Here is a 22,647-nt window from a genome sequence, read left to right on the forward strand (position 1 = left end):
TTTATTTATAACTAATATTAAATACAACAATTACTTAAGATAATTAACTTAATTTATGATAGAAATAATTAAAACAACTAAATTAATTACTTTTTTTTTAGTCTTGATGATTTATGTTGTTTATAATTGGAGGTAGTATTTTATGAGTAAAATTAAGATAGAATATAAGAAACTAGAAATTAGAAATAAACATTTTAGAAAATTTATTTTAAATGTGGTTTCAATAAATATTACAAGTTACTAAAATAATTGTGTTTATTAACCTTTATTGGTAAGGTCAAACAAATGTTTTAACTAATGAAAAAAGTTAAAACTAGTTGAAAATGTTTATCGAACATATATTTAGAAACTTTGGCAGTTTGGCTTAGCTTTTTTATTTTGTAGTCATCTTTAGAGTTACCAGATGATAGCTCTATTGATTCTGAATATTGCAGAAGAGTTCATATATCTTGAATTGGTCTCGTTTTGTCTCACTAACTTATCTCGGTTTGAAGGAACTTTTAATAAATTTGAGTTTAAAAAATTAGATAGTGTATTTTAAGAATGAGTTTAAATTATAGAGTCATCTTAATATAGTTTGAATTATATATTGATAATAATGATGACAGAACACCTTGTTGCCCTTCGTTATAGCTTTGTGCACTCATACTGCAAACTATAATTAAAATAAACCCTAATCCTAAACCCTAAACTATAATTAAAAACCCATTCCATGCTATTGCTATATGCTAAACGGCCTTAACACAACGTCAAATAAGCAGATTCAAATCATTCTCCAAACCCTGTCCCCTTTCCTGTCTAATCATATTGCCTCACATCAATTAAAAAATCACATGCCAGAGTCTGAGTCTCACATTTTAACATCGTTACTGCATTACCAAACGATAACTTCTTCCTCTAAAATTGCCTCAGTAAGATATACCATATTTTACTGAGCCAAATTTTGGCCTTTTTAAGAACGTTCCCATAGAAGATATCGCGATTGCAATCCAGAACATTAGAGAAGGAAAGGTGCAGAGATTTATTCATGCTTCAGTAAGAAATAAATTCCAAATAGCCAAGTTAACGCAGAGATCTATCGGTAAAATTCGTAAAATAGTTGCATCTTTGTATTGTTTAACTAGATGTCTATTTTCATTCCGTGTTATCATTGAATAAAAAATCAAACGCTTTATCAATATATATGGCTATTGGTTTTATATAACTATAAGTATGATGAATGAGCCACTCCTGTGCTTCAATAAATGTAAGAACTAATATATACTCAAACTAACAAACATTTATGAGCCCGGTTGTTTCAATTAAAAAAGAAAAATAAATTTTTATATTTTTAATAAAGAAATGTTTTAATTAAATTTATGATTGAAATTAATTTAGATAGATCTTAATTATGGTCAATAATTTAAAATTAGTTTTTGTGAATTTTAGAACAAACAGATGCTAAGTTAAGCTGGCTTGAACAATTAAAATTCAGGAGCGTTTTTCTCTTAAAAAAAAAAAAGCAAAAACTTTGATGAACTATGCAGAATTAATGGCTTCAAGTTGCCTACGAAGATCTTCAAGGTCGTCGTTGTCAACTACTGGAGCGTCGAGAGTTGCCTTATGAAACTCGTCTGCAGTAGGAAGTTCATGCGTGAGACCTTCCGGCAAAACATCTGAAACAGATTTTGGAAAAAGGTTAATACAAATATTAATTGAAAATGATATATGGAAATAAAACAGATCTTGAGCCCTTCAGATAGAAATGTATAAATGTATATGCTTTCCTAATTAATCTTATTAATAGCAATTTACGCTTACTTTAGAAGAGGAACCAAATGTTATAAAGGGATAGTTTTGTTTGTTTAGTGTTCAGTAAAGGAATAAAGGTGCAACGGAGTAAACAGCATTTTTTGTGAAAACATTTCCCATGGTCCAGTAAACTAGGAAACCAACAAATGCATCTTTAGCCCAATTTACATAAGTTTTTCAATAAAAACTCAATAAATAAAATGAGTTAAAATCAACATATTTACGTCAACATTTTTTAAAAGCTTCTTAACTTCTGAAAAAAAATTGAGATGCGTAAATTAATTTTAATTTAAGAAAGAAAATTACCCATTATTCGTTTTAATTTATTTTATTTTCTTCTCCTACAAACACTAGTTAAAAAATTTATACAAACTTAAGTCCACAAAAGATGGGGGCCATGCAAATTTTAGTGCCACCATTTATTACTTCCTGAATTGTCTAGTAATGATAACAACAAAACCCCATTGAAAAACACGCAGCACTTTAGTCCACTTATAGAAAAGGATAAATTTTCTGAGATTATGATTTTTAAATTTAAACTTCTAGAATACAAGATAATACCTGAACTTCTGGTATCCGGAATGTCCAGTTCAATATCATCAACAACACTGGAAATTAATACAAAAGAACATCGTTAAATGTGAAGCCTAAAGTTTCAAAAAAGGAATGAGGTTCAATACTATATGTTCATTTGCATAAATGATTGTCACCAGTAAATCAAGGATTAAATCTATTCCAACTGATAAAGTGTTTTGCATCTTCTCTTACACACGCAAATGAAAAAGAACAAGAGCATTAAACACCTTATATTCCATTCATTATCTTGGTGAAGTGGCCCTTCCTCAGTTGGTGCTTCAGCTTCCATTTTTGCTTTGGCTGCAGCATCTCTTGCTGGTTTTGCAAGCATGTACTCTTCCTGCACAACATGTATAGTTCCATAGTTGGAAAGAGCAATACGAGTTTATTGATGATATCAAAATTGTACAACAAGGGCATGGTGCGAAATAAGTTACCTGTCTCTTCAAGCAAGCTACATTTGAACATTGAGGGTTTGGCTTCATTTGCATTGTTGGGAAAAAATCCTTAAGAGAATTATATCCCTACATACGAACAAACCGAAGTGTGAAGATATCAGCACACAATGTATTTTTCAAGAACAGCACAGACTGTCTTAGTGTCTTTCATTAAAGCAATCTCACCAGATTCCTCTAAGGAATAAAATCAGTTTTTTATTATTTATTTTTTTAAAATACAAGGAACCATTTGCCACACTTCAAAAAACAACAGAGGAAGCACCAATCCAGTACTTACCAAATACGGAGAGACTTGTCCAAAGCCTAACAATAATTTTAGTGTGTTTTGAACTAGAAGGCCAGCAACAACCCCCTGGGAAATCAAATAAGATTTTGTAATGTTAGATAACAACAAATTAAGTGTGTTGCACATTCCAAACAATGAACAGAAAATAAATGACCTTAAAGGGGAAAATGTAATCTCACAAAGTATTTGAAAATTTTAAACTATAAAGAAGAAAAGCAACCAATGTAAGATATAGAGACCATAATTTACCATAGTGGTGGGTAAAGACGCAGCACAAACCCCTTCACGCTTGAGTGTACGTTCATCTACCCCAGATGCAACAACCTAAGAGGAAAAAATAAATGTATGCTTCATATGTTGTACATACTGCATAAAAATTTCACATTTACCGTAAGATGGGTGTAATAACACATCAATATCTACATAGTCATTTGTCTAAAGGTTTTTATATCTTTAGGATTAAATTGCTCAGCCTTGGTGATTTATATCATATGGCTGAGCTTCAGAAACCTTATATACCACCAGGTTCAATTGTGTTTAATAACTTGAGGCCATTTATCATTCATTGTGAATCGTACACGAATTCATATAAGAAACAGCCATACCAGAGGAGGTGCACATGCAAAACAGGCAGTTTCACCAGGAATAAGTAATTGAATATGGCCAGAAACAGCATCCTCAGAAACACCTGTTCAAATTTTCATATTTCATGAGTTTCCACACACATCAAAAACAATCCAAACTACATACATCCAGATATGCAAAATCACCATAACAAATTTGCACATAGAATGTACCATGTGCTGGCATGTGATATAACATATGCCAGTGTACATGGTCACATATACATATGAAGGTATCTAATTATGTATACTTTTATAGCACCATGAAACATTTCCAAAGGGCAATTACATTCTGCCATATTTATCAGAAGCATGCTTATTTCTATATCTTTGAGTATCATTCATTCTGTTCATATTACTACTCCATAATATTGATAAAGATGATGATGTCAATCCTGATAATTTTAGTTTCCTTTGAAAAAAGAGATCTGGAAATCCTTTTGCTTACCTGACTCCATCCATGTTTGGCTCAACTCATTACAAGCCTGCAGTGCTTACAGAATCCAGTTAGACATGATAATTCCCAGGGAAAACCAAAATGAAGAAAAGTAACTAATTTTAATTGAAATTATAATATATATACCTGGTTAACAGCCATTCTTGCTTCATAATTATCCACACAACTTAAAACCAGATCCACACCACTCCCTTGTTTATCTGGACGAAAGGACTTATTTTTCAAACTTGACATAAAGGTTTCAAAACCTGTGACGGTGGTGATATTCAGTGTATAGCTCTAATTCAAAAGGAAAAGAAAATATATCAGCAGGGAAAGAGTGCTAACGAATCACCAATCAACAAAAATGTTTTTAAAGATTCATTTTAATAACATAGATATATGAAAAGAACCTGTGGCTATAAACAACGCAAAATACATACCTCAAGTACAACATCAGGGTTTATGTCTGAAAGAGTCTGTACAGCTGCATCAGTCTTGGTCATACCAACCTGGAAAGCTAAAACATTATTTATGCGATTATGGTATGGGAACCGTGAATTGTCGAGAAGAATAACTTTATGTTAGAAATCACTCGTGATTAGCCTTTCAGTTTAAGGGTGTAACAATGTCTATAAATGATAAGCATATAAAAAATTAAAATCAAAACAAGAAAATGAAGATTTGAAAACTCACCTGATCTGGACGAAAGAACAACCTATTCATGTTTGCAAGCTCCACTTTGTCATAATCATACAATAAAAGTCGACCTATACCACATCTAGTTAGCATCTCAGCTGCAACACTTCCTACACCACCTATTCCCTGTGATCGTGCAAGAATGACCAAAAATCAGCATTTTCAACCAACGTAAAGAAAAAAAAATAAAATTAAGAGGAACTTTTAGATAAATTTAAAATAGTCAGGACCACCTATTTGGCTTATCCTTCAAAAAATGATTCATCCATTGTCTATATTCATGATCAAAATTCTTATCCTTTGAATAAACAAATTCAGCAAGGCCACAGAAATTATTTGCATAATTCGAGTATTCTCTCAGTAAGTATGAAGTGGATTAAAGGAGGTTATATCCAAGTATAGCTAGCTAGTGATCCTAATTGAATATCACATCCAACAATCCTTTCAGTATGAATTCAACACGCTCTTCGGCCTAACTAATTCATGCCATTAGTAATTATTAAATAAGTAAAATAAAAAAAGCATGCATGTGACAAATTTTATGATACAGCAACAAAGAATGATAAAGGAGATTAATACAGACAACTATGGCAACGGAGAAATCGCGTATTCTTTCATAGTTCTCCACAATACCCATTCTCTGAAGCGCCATAAGTCGACTATAAGGATTGCTATCTACAACCTCAGCACTCATATCCTGGCAACACAGTAATAAGAAAATCAATAAAACATAACAGCAGAAATTGATCAAATACAATGCAGAAATGTCCCAATCCCAAACCAATAGGCAATTGAATTACCTCAACTTTAGAGCGTCGAACAGGTGCAGCCGCTGCAAGATTGGCAAGGTCCTCGACACGCAATTGAATCTTCAAAAACATAAAAGCGAAAACATCGTATAAATTTCATCAAGTATTAATCGGATCTAGCAATGCATGGTAACAGAATCGAATAAACGAATGAGAATTGAAAAGAAGAAATACCTTGCGGAGCAAAGCATGGTGAGATGGATCGGGAAGCGATTGGGTGAGAGATTGAAGATCGGCCCGCAACTCTTTCAGTTCGAGCTCCATCTCGCTCCCCGATTAACTGCTTTTTGTCAAACGCCCTTTTCTGTGAACAGTTGTAGGAAATTTGGAATTTGCAGAAACGCACTTTGGAAAGAATGTTTTGAGGCCACTAGGTTCTAAGTTCAAACCTCTCTGTCGCCGCCGTTACGCTTGTTTGTTTAGTACACTAACGATTTCGTCCACAACGGTTCATGTAAAACACGTAGTGGACCTATTAAGCATCTTGGATGAAGATTAAAACGCAGTAAAATTCATAATATTATTCATTATTTTTTCGCACACAATTTTTAAAATATTTTATTTTTATTTATTACGATAATTGTATAAATTTTTTTAGAATAGAAAATAATTCAGTAGTTTAATTTTATTAATTTTTAAATAATATTCTGTCGAAATAAATTGTATCAGGATTATTTTGTAACTTTTACATCTCACAACGTTACGTTAGTAAATATAGAATGTCTTTTTTTTTTTTTTTTTCTAGTATGAATATATAAAAAAATGAAAATATATGTTTACAAAAATTAAAATAATTTTTTTTTATAAAACTTTTTTTATTTTATAAATGATAATATATTTTGGTTAAACTAATTTTTAGATACAATAGTTTCCATTATAAAGTGAAAATATCATTTTACCTTTATCAACCCTCCTTATAACTTATAAGAGTCGATCTAACCAGAATTACTAATAAGTTATGCCTTCTTATAAAAAAATCAAATATTTTTTAATTATTCAGAATTTTTTTAAAGTTATTTTCACCGTGCTTGCTTATAGATATTTTTGGTTCAAAAGCTAATAAGATTTGGTTACCAATCAGATTTAATTTGACTAACATCATAGACACCACCATATAATAATTTTTCAATGTATATTAAATTTTTTTATTGTTTATTTCTTTAATTTCATTCTTTAATTTTTATTTTAAAAACATTTTAAAATTATCAATAATTAAAAATAGTTTTATTTATTATAAAACTAAAATGAAATTTATATATTTAAATATAATTATTTATGAAAAAAATATTTATATAAAAATAAATTTTATCCTATAATACATAAACTAAAATGTTAGTAAACAATTAAAATAAAAATTAAAAAGAAACCACAACCTAATGATGAAAGTTGCAGTAAAATGTATAAGGTCTTATTAAGTTCAAATATTAGTATCGTTAATGTAATTTTAATGAATAAGAAAAAATAGTTAAAGAGAATCCTTTATACAACATCTGATTTCCAAATATTTTGGATGAAAAAAAGTGATTGATTACAAAAATCATGTTAAAAGTAGTTTGACAAAGTTTTTCTTTTTAAAAGATAGTTATTATAAAAGAAAATAAAAAATAATAAAATAGTTGTTGACAAAATTAATAAATATTTTACACTAATGATATAATGTGGTAATAATTTTTTTTTTGATAATTCCTACTAACAATATAATAAGATTTACTATAATAACTTATTTGATATATAAGTTCACGATTATTCAATTAAATACTTATTGAATTAAAATAAATACATAAATAATTTTAATTGTGAGTACCTTTTGTAAAAATTTTTAATACAAAATACATTTAATATTTATTTTTATAAAAATTACTAAATAATACTTCTAATTTAAGTCTTACAAAAAGAAGCGAAGAAAGTAATCAATAATGTATAATGAATTATATAAAACAAGATTTTGTCATAATATCGATGACATTTAAGAATATTATGAATAAATTCACTTTGACTGAAATTAAGTTCAAGTATGTAAAAAAATACTATTTAAATGTAACTCATTTATTAAAATAAATTAAATTACTTAAAGTCAAAATTTGACTTGATTGTTTTTTTTTTAACTTTGACTTGACTCACTAACTTTGTTATGATTTATTTTTATTTGAAATTTTCTTAAAATAAAATTTTATGCATTAATTTAGTATTAAATAAATATCTTCATGCCAAAAGAATAACAATTCATGATATAATGTAAATTTGAATTTGTAAATATTAATTAAAATTAAAGTCAAAATCTTTAAAAATAAAAGTGATTTTAAAAATAAAAAATAAAACTTACATTGGTTCATTTAAAATATATGACTCTCAAAAAATAACATTAGATAAATGATAATAATCAAAATTACATTTTTATGTATAAATAATAAACCCTGTAAAAAAAGTATAAACAATAAATAAAAGTTTATTTATTAACAAAATTCTTACTTTACTAGTTACTTATTAAATTAAGAGAGTACTTATTGAATTGCAGTAAATAAAATATTTATTGAATTAAGATAAGATTTTTTCATAATATACATAACATTTAATAATATAATTAAGTAAGTTCACTTTGACCGAAATTAAGTTTAAGTTTGTTGAAAATAATATTTAAATATGATTCATTTATTAAAATGAGTTAAACAAAATTTGACTTGACTATTTATTAAAATGAGTTAAGGGGTGTATTGGATTGAAATTTCAATTTTTTTAGTAAAAAAAATCTTGTGAATTTTAAAAATTTTTGTAGAAATTTAATGACTTTCGAAAAAATTTCAAAAGATTTTGTAGAAATGTAATGTTTTTTAAGAATTTTTTAAAAGACTTTTTTAATCAAGATTTTGTAATATGAATTTTAATGGATTTGTATCTTAAAAATTTATAAACTTCAAAAAGATTTTATTAGATTTTAAAGGATAATATGAATTTTTAAAAACTAATACAATTAATAATAAAAAATATAAATGACAAGGTTTAAATAAAGAAAATAAAATTAATAATTTTTTCAATTTTTTAATAAACAATTAATTATAATTTCATGTTCTCCTAAATGACATTTCTCTACATAAAACCCTTTATATATTTATATTTTCTCATTTATATTATTAAATTTGAACAATATGTTCAAGATTTATATATTCATTAATCAATAGATAGTCAAAATATATTTTTAATACATGTTAAAAATTTTGATATTTTAAAAGACTAGATTACGAACAATAAAGAAAAGGCGAGTGCAGTCCTTGTTCCATAATGATTGACATACCTAAGTTTGACTACACTAGAAGGCAGGTTGCAAACTATCAGGGGTGATTCAGGACAGCTATCTAGCGGGAGTTGTTTTGGTTGTATGCCACGAGGTCTTTGTGGACAAGGAAAATCATCGCTTTTGGGTGTGACACCTTTAATAGTTCAAGATTACTCTCCCTTCTATATATAATCCAGAAAAGTGTACTGATTATTTACTGTTTACATAATACTATAAGATATTATATTTTTCAAAAATATTGATATTAGTAACTGGATCGCAGAATTTAGCAAGTGAAAAATGACCCCCTTAATAATCTAGTATTACTCTCCATTCTAAGTGTAACTCAATAAAGTGTAGTGATTAATTACTATTTATTTACATAATACTATAAGATGTTATATTTTCTAATAATTTCAATATTGATAACTCGATAGCAAAATTTGGCAAGATGGGTTTTACTTGCCAAATTTTTGTGATGGGTTGTTTTTTATTTATTTATCAAAATTAGAATTTTAATAATATCTTATGGTATTAAATAAACAGGAAATAGTCACTACACTTTGTTGGGTTGCAAATAGAATGGAAAGTAATTTTGGACAAACACATAAAAAGCACAAGTAGGGAGCAAGAGCAATGAATGTAGTGCACAAAAAGGGGGAACAATATGAACATAACAATGGAACTTACATGAGATTTGATGAAGATGGTGATTAAAGCAACAAAGATAAGCACCAAAAAGAATAATAAATAACATTAGGAACAAGAGTTTATGAATGACTAATAATATTTACTCTATTCCTAGATGCAAACACCATTAGCTACTCTACTTTAATTTAAAGGTTTACAAGTATTTTTCAATTACTTTAAACCCACAAAATCAAGTTAAGGGAATTCAACCCATAACATGCATTAAAAAAAGAAGATGGAGCAATAATACTGAATAATAACTTAGATTAATAACTTAGAATATTAACATAAGAATATGTATGGTTACATCAAACTCCAACAAGGGAGAACTTAGTTACACATAGACATGAAACACAACAAAAATGGTGAAGAAAAGAAAAAGTTTAATCTTGATGTCATGAGAGCTTTCCAACCGCCACACATGTAACGACCCGCCATGGTCTCTACACTTAGTGGAATTGCAGAGAATATTAAAATGGATAACACATACATACATGCATAAATATAAAGATCAAAATAATTAAGTTTCTGTATACAAAATAAAGCACCATATATGTACAGTCATCCCAAAATATTCCTTAGTGCCGGTCAAGCACAAACAAAAAATTGTTACCCAAAATGGTAACTCAAAACACGAGGCTCAACTCCTCGTCTCGCAGCGGCCACCTCTACTCCAAGCTATCCCTGACCTGCTCCCATACCAAGTATGATCATCGCAGTTCCACCACATGGAAACAGAAGGGTAAGCTAGAGTTCAAACATCAATCATATAAGTACAGAATAAAATCTATACTACACATGCATCCCAATCAAGTCCCTAAGTAACCTTCCATCTCAATCAATCATTCATTCATCAAACATGAAGTCAAACACCATACACTCCATCATCATGACAATCATGCAATACATGCAACTCATGACAGATATCCATGCATATCAATCATCTAATGCGTCGTCACGCATACACTTAGGAGATCTCCATAACAATAGAGCTGTATAAGTGACATTCCATCCTACCGAAATCACCCCAATCGTTTTCACGCCCAATGCGCCCGCTCGGTCACAGCTAAATAGGATATAATCCTCACTCGGGTTTACTCGGATGATGTCACTTACACACTTGGAAGTCCAGATCCACCATCAGGTATAGCACAGCTGGGTACGGGCTTACCACGACCTTGACATGCATTAACCAAGTCAATTGTGGAGTTCGCCCACCGACTATCCGCAAGGATCCACGCACCTTCCCGAGTACTTGGTTAAGGGAATAACCCTCGACCTTATACCCCGCTCTAACACTAGCTAAGGACTTAGAGGAGACTCACCCAACCCAGTGGCCTATCTGAGCACCACTCTCCCAAATCCAGTGGCCTCCCTGAGCACCACTCTCATATGTTAGTGGCCTATCCAAGCACCACTCTCAAGAGACTCTATGTGAGCTCTTCTAGTTCGAAAATATTTTTCCTCTCCTCAAGTCCTAGGCTAGACTCATGCCATAGGCATCACATGCAATCACGCATCATACATCATAATGGTCTGCCCACCATCATGATCAACAATCATACACATGTCATAAGACATCATATGCAATAATGCATCATACATCATAAATGGTCTACCTACCATTATGATCAATAAACATACTCATATGAACATATACACATGTCATATCATATTCAAACATTCATATGTATCATCACAAAGCATACATATGAATCACACCTCACCATACATCATATATCATACATATATGATCTAAAACTTCAACTTTAAACGTACATAAACATCAATTTAAATCAATTATTTATAAATATAATCGCGCATAGCGCAGTCAGCTCGCACCTGGCCTAACACCAACCCAAGAGCTCTAAGCTCTCCCACGCCTGGCATGCTCAACCTGCGCCCGGCCTGATCTCAGTCAGAGAGTTTCAAAACTCTCATCTAAGCCAACACATCCAGCCACATGCAACACAAAACACAATGCATAGGCTCCATACAACTCAAAATAAACTTAAATCTCACATTCATCCAACCTATGTATCAAAATCATCAAAATCCTCCTTTTTCTCAAAATCTCAAAAATAAGATTTTCTTCAATCCATCTATGGATTCTCAGCATTCATGCATCAATTGAGTTTCTAAACTTACATACAACCTAAACAACAAACAGTATAGCTTTTCCTTACCTGAAGATTGACTCAGATAGCCAAAAACTGACAAGAAGTAGAATTTCCCTTCGTAGCTCAACCCAGAACTTCAATCTACCCAAAGCAAGCTTTCTAATCTAAATTTCAAGAAATGACAGAAGGCATTAGTGGTCTAGAGGAGAAAAGGATTCATACAGAGAAATTTGGGAGAGAAATGAGCTCACAAACGCAGAGACCTTCTCTATAAAACTTCTCTTTAGAAACCTCTGATTCTTCTCACGGCCCACACCCCTATTTATAGACTTTCCGGATTGGCCAAAACAGCCTGTACCGATACCGGAACGGCCCGTTCTAAACTGCTTCGTCAAGTGAAAAAAACTCATGCAGAACGGCCCGTTTTGAAATCAGAATGGCCCGTTCTGGGACTCATCCAGAACGGCCCGTACTGCATCCAGAACGGCCCGTACTGCATCCAGAACGGCCCGTACTGCATCCAGAACGGCCCGTACTCCCTTCCAGAACGGCCCGTTCTCCATCCAGAACGACCCGTTCTCCAACCAGAACGACCCGTTCTCCAACCAGAACAGCCTGTTCTCAACCACGAATTACAGGCCAATTTAATAGCTTGGAACGGCCCGTTCCAGATTGGGAACGGCCCGTTCTGGGCTATTAAATCACCTATATTAGGTTTTTTTTAACAACTTGCTACGTTACAACACACACGTTAAGAAATATTTCTTATTGATCTATCTTCAAATCTCCCATTTTTAGGTCATATTTGTTTCTTCTCATTAATGACATGTCAGCATTTTGACATTGAGCTTGGATTTTCATGCTAAGTGTGAGACAAGGAATGACAAAAATTTGACCTCTAAAGTTGTGGTGTTAAGCATGAAATTCCACGTTCAACGTGACAAAATAAATCACTCCTTAGAAGGCTAGCCCTCAACACCAAACTTAGCCAAATTTCTTCTTCTCTCTTGATGCTACACCAAGCTTTTCACTTATTTCTTTCAATGTTTCTCATCTACAAATTAATATTAAAAGGTTGATAATTTCCTAAAAGCTTTAAGTTATAAATTAAAAGTTAACTTTCTACCAATTAAAATAAATTTGGATCAAATCAAGGGCTTAAGTCAAAGAAAAATAAGATAAGTGTTTCAAATTATACCATAAGATTAAAGCAAATATGACACTTATAAGGTAATAAAGTAATAAAGACAACATCACTTGTAAATTGAAAACATAAATTAAAAGAAAACCCGTGATTAAACCATTTAAACTGATTGTTAATTGTTTGTTACACGGGTTCAATCTCAGTAGTTAAAATCCAACAAGAACCAATTGCAATGATAAGGATTTTACATAATTAGGAAAGTTGGCTTTAGATAATAAAAGAACCAAACTACCCTTACATTTTGCATATATTTTTTTATTAAGAATATTTATATTCATATCATTTTATGTACATATATTTTTTTCGCTATATTATTGGTGTGAAATGTTTGATGACTTTATTGATAACTAATTTTGTTGATAAACTTGACTCATCATAATTAATAAATTTTTCATGCTATAATTAATAAAATTTTCATGCTAATTACTGATGGAGGAAGCCCCTGGGCTAAGGGCCCAATTACTAGGTCTATGGCAAGGATGATGCGTGAAGAGTGGGCCCAAGCCCAAGGAAAGCCCATCACTTTATTTTGTTGGGCTTTGTCTCAAGCCCATTAGATTAGGGTTAGGTAGGATTGGGCCTTAGTGCCTTGTATTTCTTTTGGGCCTTGTATTTCCGGCCATGTAGCATAGGAATTTCATTTCATGGTCATTAGAATTTAGGGTTAATTAAGGTTGCATGTGAATTATCATTAGCATGTAATTAACTTGGCATTTGAGAGGCATTTCGGCCATGTGCACACATGCACATGGTGTGACTTAAATGCAACTCAAATGAGAAGCTAAATTACATGCCAAATGAGTGCACATGGAGGGGGTGGCCGGTTGGCACCAAAATTTGAATTTTAGAATTCAAATTTTGGCGCCTAGAGTTAAGTTAACCATACCATGGTTCTACTTAACTCTAGGTAAACCCAACTTAAACCCTTAACCTAATTTCTCCTATAAATCTTCCTATGGCCAAGTATTGTACTACTTTTGGATTAATTGAATGAGTTTTCAATACTTGAAACCTCTCCCTCCGAAAGTCACTTTGGCTACCTTCTCTACCCTCCTTGAGTGCTTCTCTTTGTAGAGCTAGGTTGCCTTACTTCTTTGGAACTTAGCTTGTGAGCAAGCTACGGCCACCTTGAGTCTTCTTGGAGATTCCATCCTTGACGTTCCTTCCAAGGATCCGTGGAGACTTGAAGTTTCTTCCTATGTGCATCCAAGTGGAAGCACATCAATTACTTTTTTTTTTCTCATCTACAAGAGTTTAACTTGAGACTTTACTTAAAAAATTGAGTCCAATTTCACTCAAATTTATGATATATTGAATTTTTTTTCCTTTCTTTCTTAGTACTCTTTACACAAACAAGCAAAAGTAAAAGAATTATTTCCTTTTCTATCAAACAATATACAAAAGAAAAAAAATTAAAGATTTTTATCTTTCTCCCTTTCTTGCATTTCATTTTATTTTCTTTTACTATTTTTTCTAAATGAACCATACCATAAGTATTCACAAAACTTATTTTGTGAGAAAAATATTAGACAAAGTTTACTGCACCCTCGCTTTTCAAAGGGTTTTGGTACCTTTTATATGTGGACCAATAATTTAAAGACATTTCATTTAAGTGTGCCATGTCAAGTTAAATTTGAAATTATAAAATTTTGCTATTAAGTCTTTTTTATTTCAAGCTGAAGTCCAAGTGGTCTACCATGTACTATGAATCTTTACCATTAGATGCATCTAATCTAATAGCTTATTATATACACTAAATTTTCAAATTTTTTTATTAAAATAATTTTAAAAAAAATAATTTACCCAAAAAAATTCTATTTACGCAACTTCAACACTTTGGTTTTCAGGTTCAGAACGGCCTGTTCTGAAATCAGAACGGGCCGTTCCAGATGAAAAACAACACATGAAGAATAGACAAGAAAGGCCCGTTCCAAACCCAGAACGGCCTGTTCCAGATTCAGAAATAAGACATGTCCAGTTAAACCAGAACGGGTCGTTCTAAAATCAGAACAGCCCGTTCCAGATTCAGAAATAAGACATGTCCAGTTAAACCAGAACGGGCCGTTCTGAAATCGGAACGGCTCGTTCTAGATTCAGAAATAAGACATTTCTAGTTAAAACCCTAGGCCCACCATACCCATTGGCCTCACTAAGCTCTGAAGCAATTAAAAGCCCAAAGGCCCATGAAGCCCAAAATTAGGCTCAATAAGCTTAAAACCCAAAAAGTCTTATACTAAGAAGAACCCTAGGCCACCAAACCCATTGGGCTCACTAAGTTCTGAAGCAATCAAAAGCTCAAAGGCCCATAAAGCCCAAAATTAGGCCCAATAAGCTTAAAACCCAAAAAAGTCTTATACTAAGGTCCATAATACAAGACCAAACAATATAAACTCCTATATTACCAAATATACTACCCATTAGGCTCACTACGCTCTGAAGCAATCAAAAGCCCAAAGGCCCATGAAGCCCAAAATTAGGCCCAATAAGTTTAAAACCCAAAAAGTCTTATACTAAGGAGAACCCTAAGCCCACCAAACTCATTGGGCTCACTAAGCTCTGAAGCAATCAAAAGCCCAAAGGCTCAAGAAGCCCAAAATTAGGCCCAATAAAATTAAAACCCAAAAACTCTTATACTAAGGCCCATAATACAAGACCAAATATATGAGAAAGGTGGTCATCCATGTAAAGTCCAAGTAAAGAGAATCCTAGGCCCACCAAACCCATTGGACTCATTAAGCTCTGAAGCAATCAAAAGGCCAAAGGCCCATGAAACCCAAATTTAGGCCCAATAAGCTTAAAACTCAAAAAGTCTTATACTAAAGCCCATAATACAAGACCAAACAATATAAACTCCTATATTACCAAATATACTATCCATTGGGCTCACTAAGCTCTGAAGCAATAAAAAACCCAAAGGCCCAAGAAGCCCAAAATTAGGCCCAATAAGCTTAAAATCCAAAAAGTCTTATACTAAGGCCCATAATACAAGACCAAACAATATAAACTCTTATATTACCAAATATACTACCCATTGGGCTCACTAAGTTTTGAAGCAATCAAAGGCCCATGAAGCCCAAAATTAGGCGCAATAAGCTTAAAACCCAAAAAGTCTTATAGTAAAGAGAACCCTAGGCCCACCAAACCCTTTGGGCTCACTAAGCTTTGAAGCAATCAAAAGCCCAAAGGCCCATGAAGCCCAAAATTAGGCTCAATAAGCTTAAAACCCAAAAAGTCTTATACTAAGGCCCATAATACAAGACCAAACAATATAAACTCTTATACTACCAAATATATGAGAATGGTGGTCATCCATGTAAAGTCCAAGTAAAGAGAACCCTAGGCCCACCAAACCCATTGGGCTCACTAATCTCTGAAGCAATCAAAAACCCAAAGGCCCATGAAGCCCAAAATTAGGCGCAATAAGCTTAAAACCCAAAAGGTCTTATACTAAGGAGAACCCTAGGCCCACCAAACCCATTGGGCTCACTAAGCTCTGAAGCAATCAAAAGCCCAAAGGCCCATGAAGCCCAAACTTAGGCCCAATAAGCTTAAAACCCAAAAAGTCTTATACTAAGGCCCATAATACAAGACCAAACAATATAAACTCCTATACTACCAAATATATGAGAATGGTGGCCATCCATGTAAAGTCCAAGTAAAGAGAACCCTAGGCCCACCAAACCCATTGGGCTCACTAAGCTCTAAAGCAATCAAAAGCCCAAAGGCCCATGAAGCCCAAAATTAGGCCCAATAAGCTTAAAACCCAAAAAGCCTTATACTAAGGAGAACCCTACGCCCACCAAACCCATTGGGCTCACTAAGCTCTGAAGTAATCAAAAGCCCAAAGGCCAATGAAGCCCAAAATTAGGCCCAATAAGCTTAAAACCCAAAAAGTCTTATACTAAGGCCCATAATACAAGACCAAACAATATAAATTCCTATACTACCAAATATATGAGAAAGGTGGTCATCCATGTAAAGCCCAATTAAAGAGAACCTTAGGCCCACCAAACCCATTGGGCTCACTAAGCTCTGAAGCAATCAAAAGCCCAAAGACCCATGAAGCCCAAAACTAGGCCCAATAAACTTAAAACCCAAAAAGTCTTATACTAAGGCCCATAATACAATACCAAACACAATATAAATTCCTATACTACCAAATATATGAGAAAGGGTGTCAAGATGTATCTACTTATCTAGATGTATCTACTTGTCAATGCTTCATCAATTAAGAAATACACAGTTAAATGTGTTTAGAGTTTAAGATTTAGGATTTATGTTGATTTGTGATAATAGTCGTAACATAGATAAAAAATAGATGGAATTGGCCATGTACCATTGCATGCATTCTTGTGTGTGAAACAATGGACCTTGCATTGGATGACCCATCTATGTGTGCTCACGTTTATTTCCATATGTTGACCTTTCTGTCCAGAACGACCCGTTCCGAAATCAGAACGGCCCGTTCCGAAATCAGAACGGCCCGTTCTGGTTTAGCTGGTCATGTGTTTTTTTTAATCTGGAACGGGCCGTTCTGAAATCGAAACGGGCCGTTCTGATTCATTCGTCATGTGTTATTTTTTCGTCCGGAATGACCCGTTCTGATCTATTTTTCATGTGTTATTATTTCATCGGGAACGGGCCGTTCTTGTTTCAGAACGGCCCGTTCCGCTAGTCAATAGCTGTTTCATCAATGCATTGGAACATGTGATTTTTGGTAAAAAAATTTTAAAAATAATTATTTCAATAAAAAATTCAGAAACTTTAATCTTGTGTGATAGGGTGTATGATATACTATTTGTATAAGTGGTCCATCCAAGAATTTACCAAACACTGAGGACTATTTTACAATTTCTAAAAATTTGTTATTCATTTAAGTGACTTGGCTTACTTGACCATTATAATTATGCCACGTAAGAAAGGTTCCAAAACCCTCCAAAATGCAAAGGTTCCGAGAGTCTCTCAAAATATTAAGCATTCCTAATAAGTATGCAATTTTTTTAGAACGGTGTAGTTTTTAGCGTGTTAGCCATCACCCAAATGGACTTTCCACTTGTAGTTAGTATATTAGCTCTGCACTGCAGTTCGCTGATGGCTCAGTGACAAGGCAAAAGTTTTAGAATTAAAATTAAAATAATGGCGTCGCCCGGACTCGAACCGGAGACCTTCAGTGTGTTAGACTGACGTGATAACCAACTACACCACGACACCATGTTGTTATGAGTTGACTACGATTCACTGCAGCTCACTATTTGTTGATTTGTTCACTCTTAACAAAAATTTACACAAATTTCCTAAGCATTTCAGATATTGTATTATTTAATATAATATAGTAAAGCTGTAATTTAGACTTTAAAGATTGTCTTCAGCCTCAGTAAATAATATTAAAACTATTTTGAGGTTTCTAAGATTTTTTTTAAAATGAAAATCCACTTCAATATTATTTATTCTATATCAAAATCCAAACATTTCATAACACTTTTGAGTATATTTTAGAATCAAATGATATAGAAGATAACTTTTTTTAGTCTATTTTAGAAACAAATGATATCGAAAATAGCTTGATTGTATTTTGTTGTTTTAATTGCATACGAACCACGTCAATTCAAATATATAGTTAAAATCGAGTGCATTTGATTCTATTTTAGGTTAATGATTGATTTGACATTTTTGTCCTTATTTGTTAATTTATTTATTTTAAGGGTAATAAATTTTATTTGTAGAACAAGTTAACTCAATTTATCTATGAACTATTATGACCATAATTTTAATTTACAAACCAATTCAATGTTTTTGTGTGAAATTTTTAAAGTATATTTAGCAGAATTGAGTGTTCGTTGGATGTATACTCTCAAGTGCATTATTTCTTGAGATTTCCCCTGGTTGTAAGATATGTATTTTCCCCATCTTAAAAGTCATTATCCATTTATAAAGCGTGGAATGAAACTGACAAACATACAACACAAGTCTCAGTCTTAGAAAGGCTAAGATATAATTTTCGTTTTAAACGGTCCATCTAAGTAAGCAATAATAAAATGACATGACAATTGGCAGCATGCACTGAATTTGGTTATAGACTTCTAATGCTGACACTTAACTCACAAGTCACAATGGAAGCCCAAAGTACAACAGGTTAGCAAGATCATATGTTAAGACTACGAAAATGAAAGATACATAACCCTCTTAACAGAAAGCAGTAACTCAGTATCTGTACCCCACAGGCATACCAAGCTTGTCCAAACGACCAGAACCTGGATATGCTTTGTTGGCGAAGTTTGGATGCATTGCCCTTTGCGTGGCCAATCTTGATGCATCAAATCCATTGAGTGAGTACCTATTAGATGAACCTGATCTCTCACTTTGAGGCCTTTGTTTTGGGGCACTCAGAGACCTCACCTTTGCCTTTGAAGACTTGGTGCATGCCATGTAACTTGGGTAGTCAGGGTAGCCACGAATGTAGCTTCTAGAGCCATCACTCCTAGTAGGTGTAAAAGGGCTCCTTTTGAATCCTTCATCTTTAGAAGTGGCAGATAAAAATTGGGGACTATTGTCTGCAGTGCAAAATGGACTCTGCTCAACCTCGTTGATCTTTTGTGAGCTGTAAGACTGAACTTCACAACATTGACTTTGACCCGATTGAAGAGATGTTGACTCCTTTGTGCTGTTCAAACTCTTGCTATAATGGTCAAAACCCGTGGAGTAAGAGAGGTTTCTACGCTTGAGTGTGAAGTGTGGTTTTCCAGAATCTATTTCAAGGACCTTGTCATTTCTTTCATCACTGGAGCTATAAGTTCTTATCAATGATCTTCCTGAGCTCCACGAGTGTTCATGTACTTGACTCTCTGATCTAGTCCCACATATCTCTTGATAGCCAGTGATCTGGATACAGGATTTGGAGCCATTTCTCTACAATGACATAAATGCTTCCTTCAGTATAGACTATTAGAATTTGATAATGCATAAAAATTCTCCCTTGTTATGGCAAGAGAATACCTTGAGTATAGGTGACTGGTCATATTTCATGCTCTTAGATCTGATGGGACTTTCAAATTTTTCTGGTGTTGCTGGACCCTGCAAATGGTCATTCAGAAAACTGTATGATCATCTCTTTTTTTGGTGTACAATAATGTAATCATATCAAAACATATTTGCTCAACCGTGTGATATAATGGTTAACAAGAGAATGAGTGTTCTCCACAGGTGCAAACCAAATTGCTATTAGTCTTGGTTATGGTGCATCAGAACTTTGATTGGCAAAGTCAAATTTATATACTTCAAACACAAGAAAAAATCGTGTTTCATTCTCCAATAAAAAGGATAAGAAGGCAATGGAAGAAACAATTTGCTAATACTTACATGAAGTTGGCTAGATAACTTTGCACTACAAGGTGAGGCATGCAAGGTCAACCCTGCAGAGACTTGTGCCTGTGCTTTTAAGAGAGCTTGCACTCTTTTAAGCCATTCTGCTGTGCGTTTCCTCTCAATGTGACCTCTCACCAGTGCTTGGAGCTTCACCAAACCCTTTAATGCTCGCAGTGCTCTCCTTGCCTAACAAATTCAACATGAAAGAGTATATTAGAATTAATATCTTGACCGCAAGATATTAATTCTGAGTTCAACTAGGTGTTTCATTACAATGTGAGAATGCTAACACAGTCGATTGACATATTCAGGACCAAATTGTGTCACACATTTGTGCAAGAGTTCAAAATTGAAGTATTCCAGAGTTCAGATATATGGTGTCACGTCACGAGGATGTGCATAACTGAGCCGAATGAAAACTTACTATGAGCCAAATGAAAGACCTTATACTAAAGCACTCAAGTCATGCAATGATAATGGATTTTTAATTTTTGTAGGTTAATATTTTATTTCATCCTTGATGAAAAATTCTCCAATAAAAACCTTCAGAAAAAGAATTCTTGAAGGATAATTATTATTTTTAATTAAAAAACTATATCCTCCTTCCCCAAGACTACTCTATCCAAAACTAAGAAGAAGAAAAAATAGTGTATTTGGATTGACAATAACAATATATGTTCACTTTTAAAATTATGATAAAATTAATAATAATAAAAAACAATTATTTATCACTTCATCATGGTAAGTACCGTGTTACCAACTATGCAGTAAATCATAACTAAAGTATACGTCCACATATCGAGCATTCTATAATTACTGAGGGATTTTTTTTATTATAAGAACATAACATACGTGCGACTGTGGGAGCATTAAAATACACATTATTGAGCATTTTAAATTATTTATAAAATAAATGTAGAATGACTTTTATGTGTTTAATATAACATTTTTCTTTTTAATAAAATGTTTCAATCTTTAACTTCTTATTACATGGATTTATAAACACAATAAAAGAAAAAACCTCCCATTACTTATTAAGATTAAGATGGTCAACCAAGAGGCAAAGACAGGATCCAACTTTGAGCCAGGTTGTAGATCAAAAAATACCTAGGCTCACACAGGACACTACCCCATCTTTTGTTTTCGTCTTGGAAAAATCATAGAAGCAGATCTAAGGGCAACAACATCAAAATCAAATATATTACGCCTCTTCACTCTAGAGAAGCAAATCCCCCTTTACACTCCTATCTGTCCCCACAAAACCAAAAGGCCAAAAGCCCAATCTCATTATTTCACCAAAAAGACAGAGCATTTTTTATGGGCCAGGGTAGAAGAAGTGAACCGTGTCGCACACAATTCCGCTAATATTTGGAAATCAAGCATTGAAAATGAGTAATAAATAAATATAAATAATAAATAATAATACACATGCAAAAACAAATGCAATCCACCACCAATCTTGTCCTACACGAAATGGTACCAACATCACCACTAGATCCACAAAAAAGTTTCTACACTCAAATTTCACTCCTGAAGACCGATTCCGATTCCTTTAATTGTGACTGTAAAGAAAATAAAAAAGGAAATGACAAATGACACATTTTGCAGTTAAAACTTATCAGGCAACCAGTTCGGAGCAAAACGACAAAAGAGAACAGCTGAGTAACACAAGGAACAGAACCAGAAGGAATCCAAAACCAAACCAGAAAACTCAAAAAAGAAAAAGGAATCCGTGAGTACGTAGCAGAGAAATAAATAATAAATAATAAAAAATAATAATAGTTATGGATACGAACCAAACAGCCGCGAAAAGCGGCTTGGATCTTAACGGCGGCCCGATGCTGGCGAATCCTGATGGGCCCGGCGTCGCACCTGCCGCTGTTGCTCGTTAGTCTGACAACGACGGCAGCCGCTTCGGCGGCAGCCACCGCCGCCTCCGCGACCGCCGCGGTGGCTGCTGCTACCGCCATGGCGTGCTTGGTGTTTTGTGGACACGTGGCGGCAGTGGCGTTGTCCTTTTCTGTGTATGACTTAACGAAGGTCCATCGGCGCTTCTCTTTGGGAGGCTTGGCGGGGGAGTTACTGTACTCTGTTTTTCTCAGACCAAGAAACCCGCGAAACCACTTTGATGCTTTTCCCATTTCTTCTCTCGCAAGCGAATAGCTTTGGGTTTTGCGATGTGTAAATACTATATAGCAACGGTAATGAGAGAAAGTTGAGCGAGAAAAATGAAGTAGGAGCAAACTCTGCTCCTTTGTCACGTAACGTAACGTCAATCCAAACCAACTTTTACCCTCTATTTTTAATTTTAATTTTAATTTT

The 22,647-nt window shown here is 33.3% G+C and overlaps 2 protein-coding genes and 1 non-coding gene across 3 annotated transcripts; all 3 read right to left on the reverse strand.

The window, feature by feature from the left end:
* Positions 1-1,388: 1,388 nt before the first annotated feature.
* LOC109808143 (NAD(P)-binding Rossmann-fold superfamily protein) lies at positions 1,389-6,141 on the reverse strand. The gene is made up of 14 exons (XM_020371010.3): positions 5,853-6,141; positions 5,670-5,738; positions 5,453-5,566; positions 4,867-4,995; positions 4,614-4,682; positions 4,318-4,470; positions 4,183-4,219; positions 3,717-3,799; positions 3,361-3,435; positions 3,103-3,177; positions 2,805-2,891; positions 2,595-2,707; positions 2,353-2,399; positions 1,389-1,655 (listed from the first exon to the last, which is right to left on the reverse strand). The coding sequence occupies exons 1-14, from the start codon at positions 5,940-5,942 to the stop codon at positions 1,519-1,521; spliced, it is 1,278 nt and encodes a 425-aa protein (XP_020226599.1). The 5' UTR covers positions 5,943-6,141; the 3' UTR covers positions 1,389-1,518.
* Positions 6,142-18,100: 11,959 nt separating this feature from the next.
* Positions 18,101-18,174, reverse strand: TRNAV-AAC (transfer RNA valine (anticodon AAC)). Its single transcript has one exon. It is a non-coding gene; the product is annotated as a tRNA-Val (tRNA).
* An 854-nt stretch (positions 18,175-19,028) lies between these two features.
* LOC109808431 (protein IQ-DOMAIN 22) lies at positions 19,029-22,584 on the reverse strand. Its single transcript, XM_020371435.3, has 4 exons — positions 22,122-22,584; positions 20,320-20,511; positions 19,957-20,034; positions 19,029-19,869 (listed from the first exon to the last, which is right to left on the reverse strand). The coding sequence occupies exons 1-4, from the start codon at positions 22,464-22,466 to the stop codon at positions 19,165-19,167; spliced, it is 1,320 nt and encodes a 439-aa protein (XP_020227024.2). The 5' UTR covers positions 22,467-22,584; the 3' UTR covers positions 19,029-19,164.
* Positions 22,585-22,647: the final 63 nt, after the last annotated feature.

This window comes from Cajanus cajan, chromosome 5 (assembly GCF_000230855.2).
Source record: "Cajanus cajan strain Asha chromosome 5, NIPB_CcT2T_4, whole genome shotgun sequence".
Taxonomy (NCBI): Eukaryota; Viridiplantae; Streptophyta; class Magnoliopsida; order Fabales; family Fabaceae; genus Cajanus; species Cajanus cajan.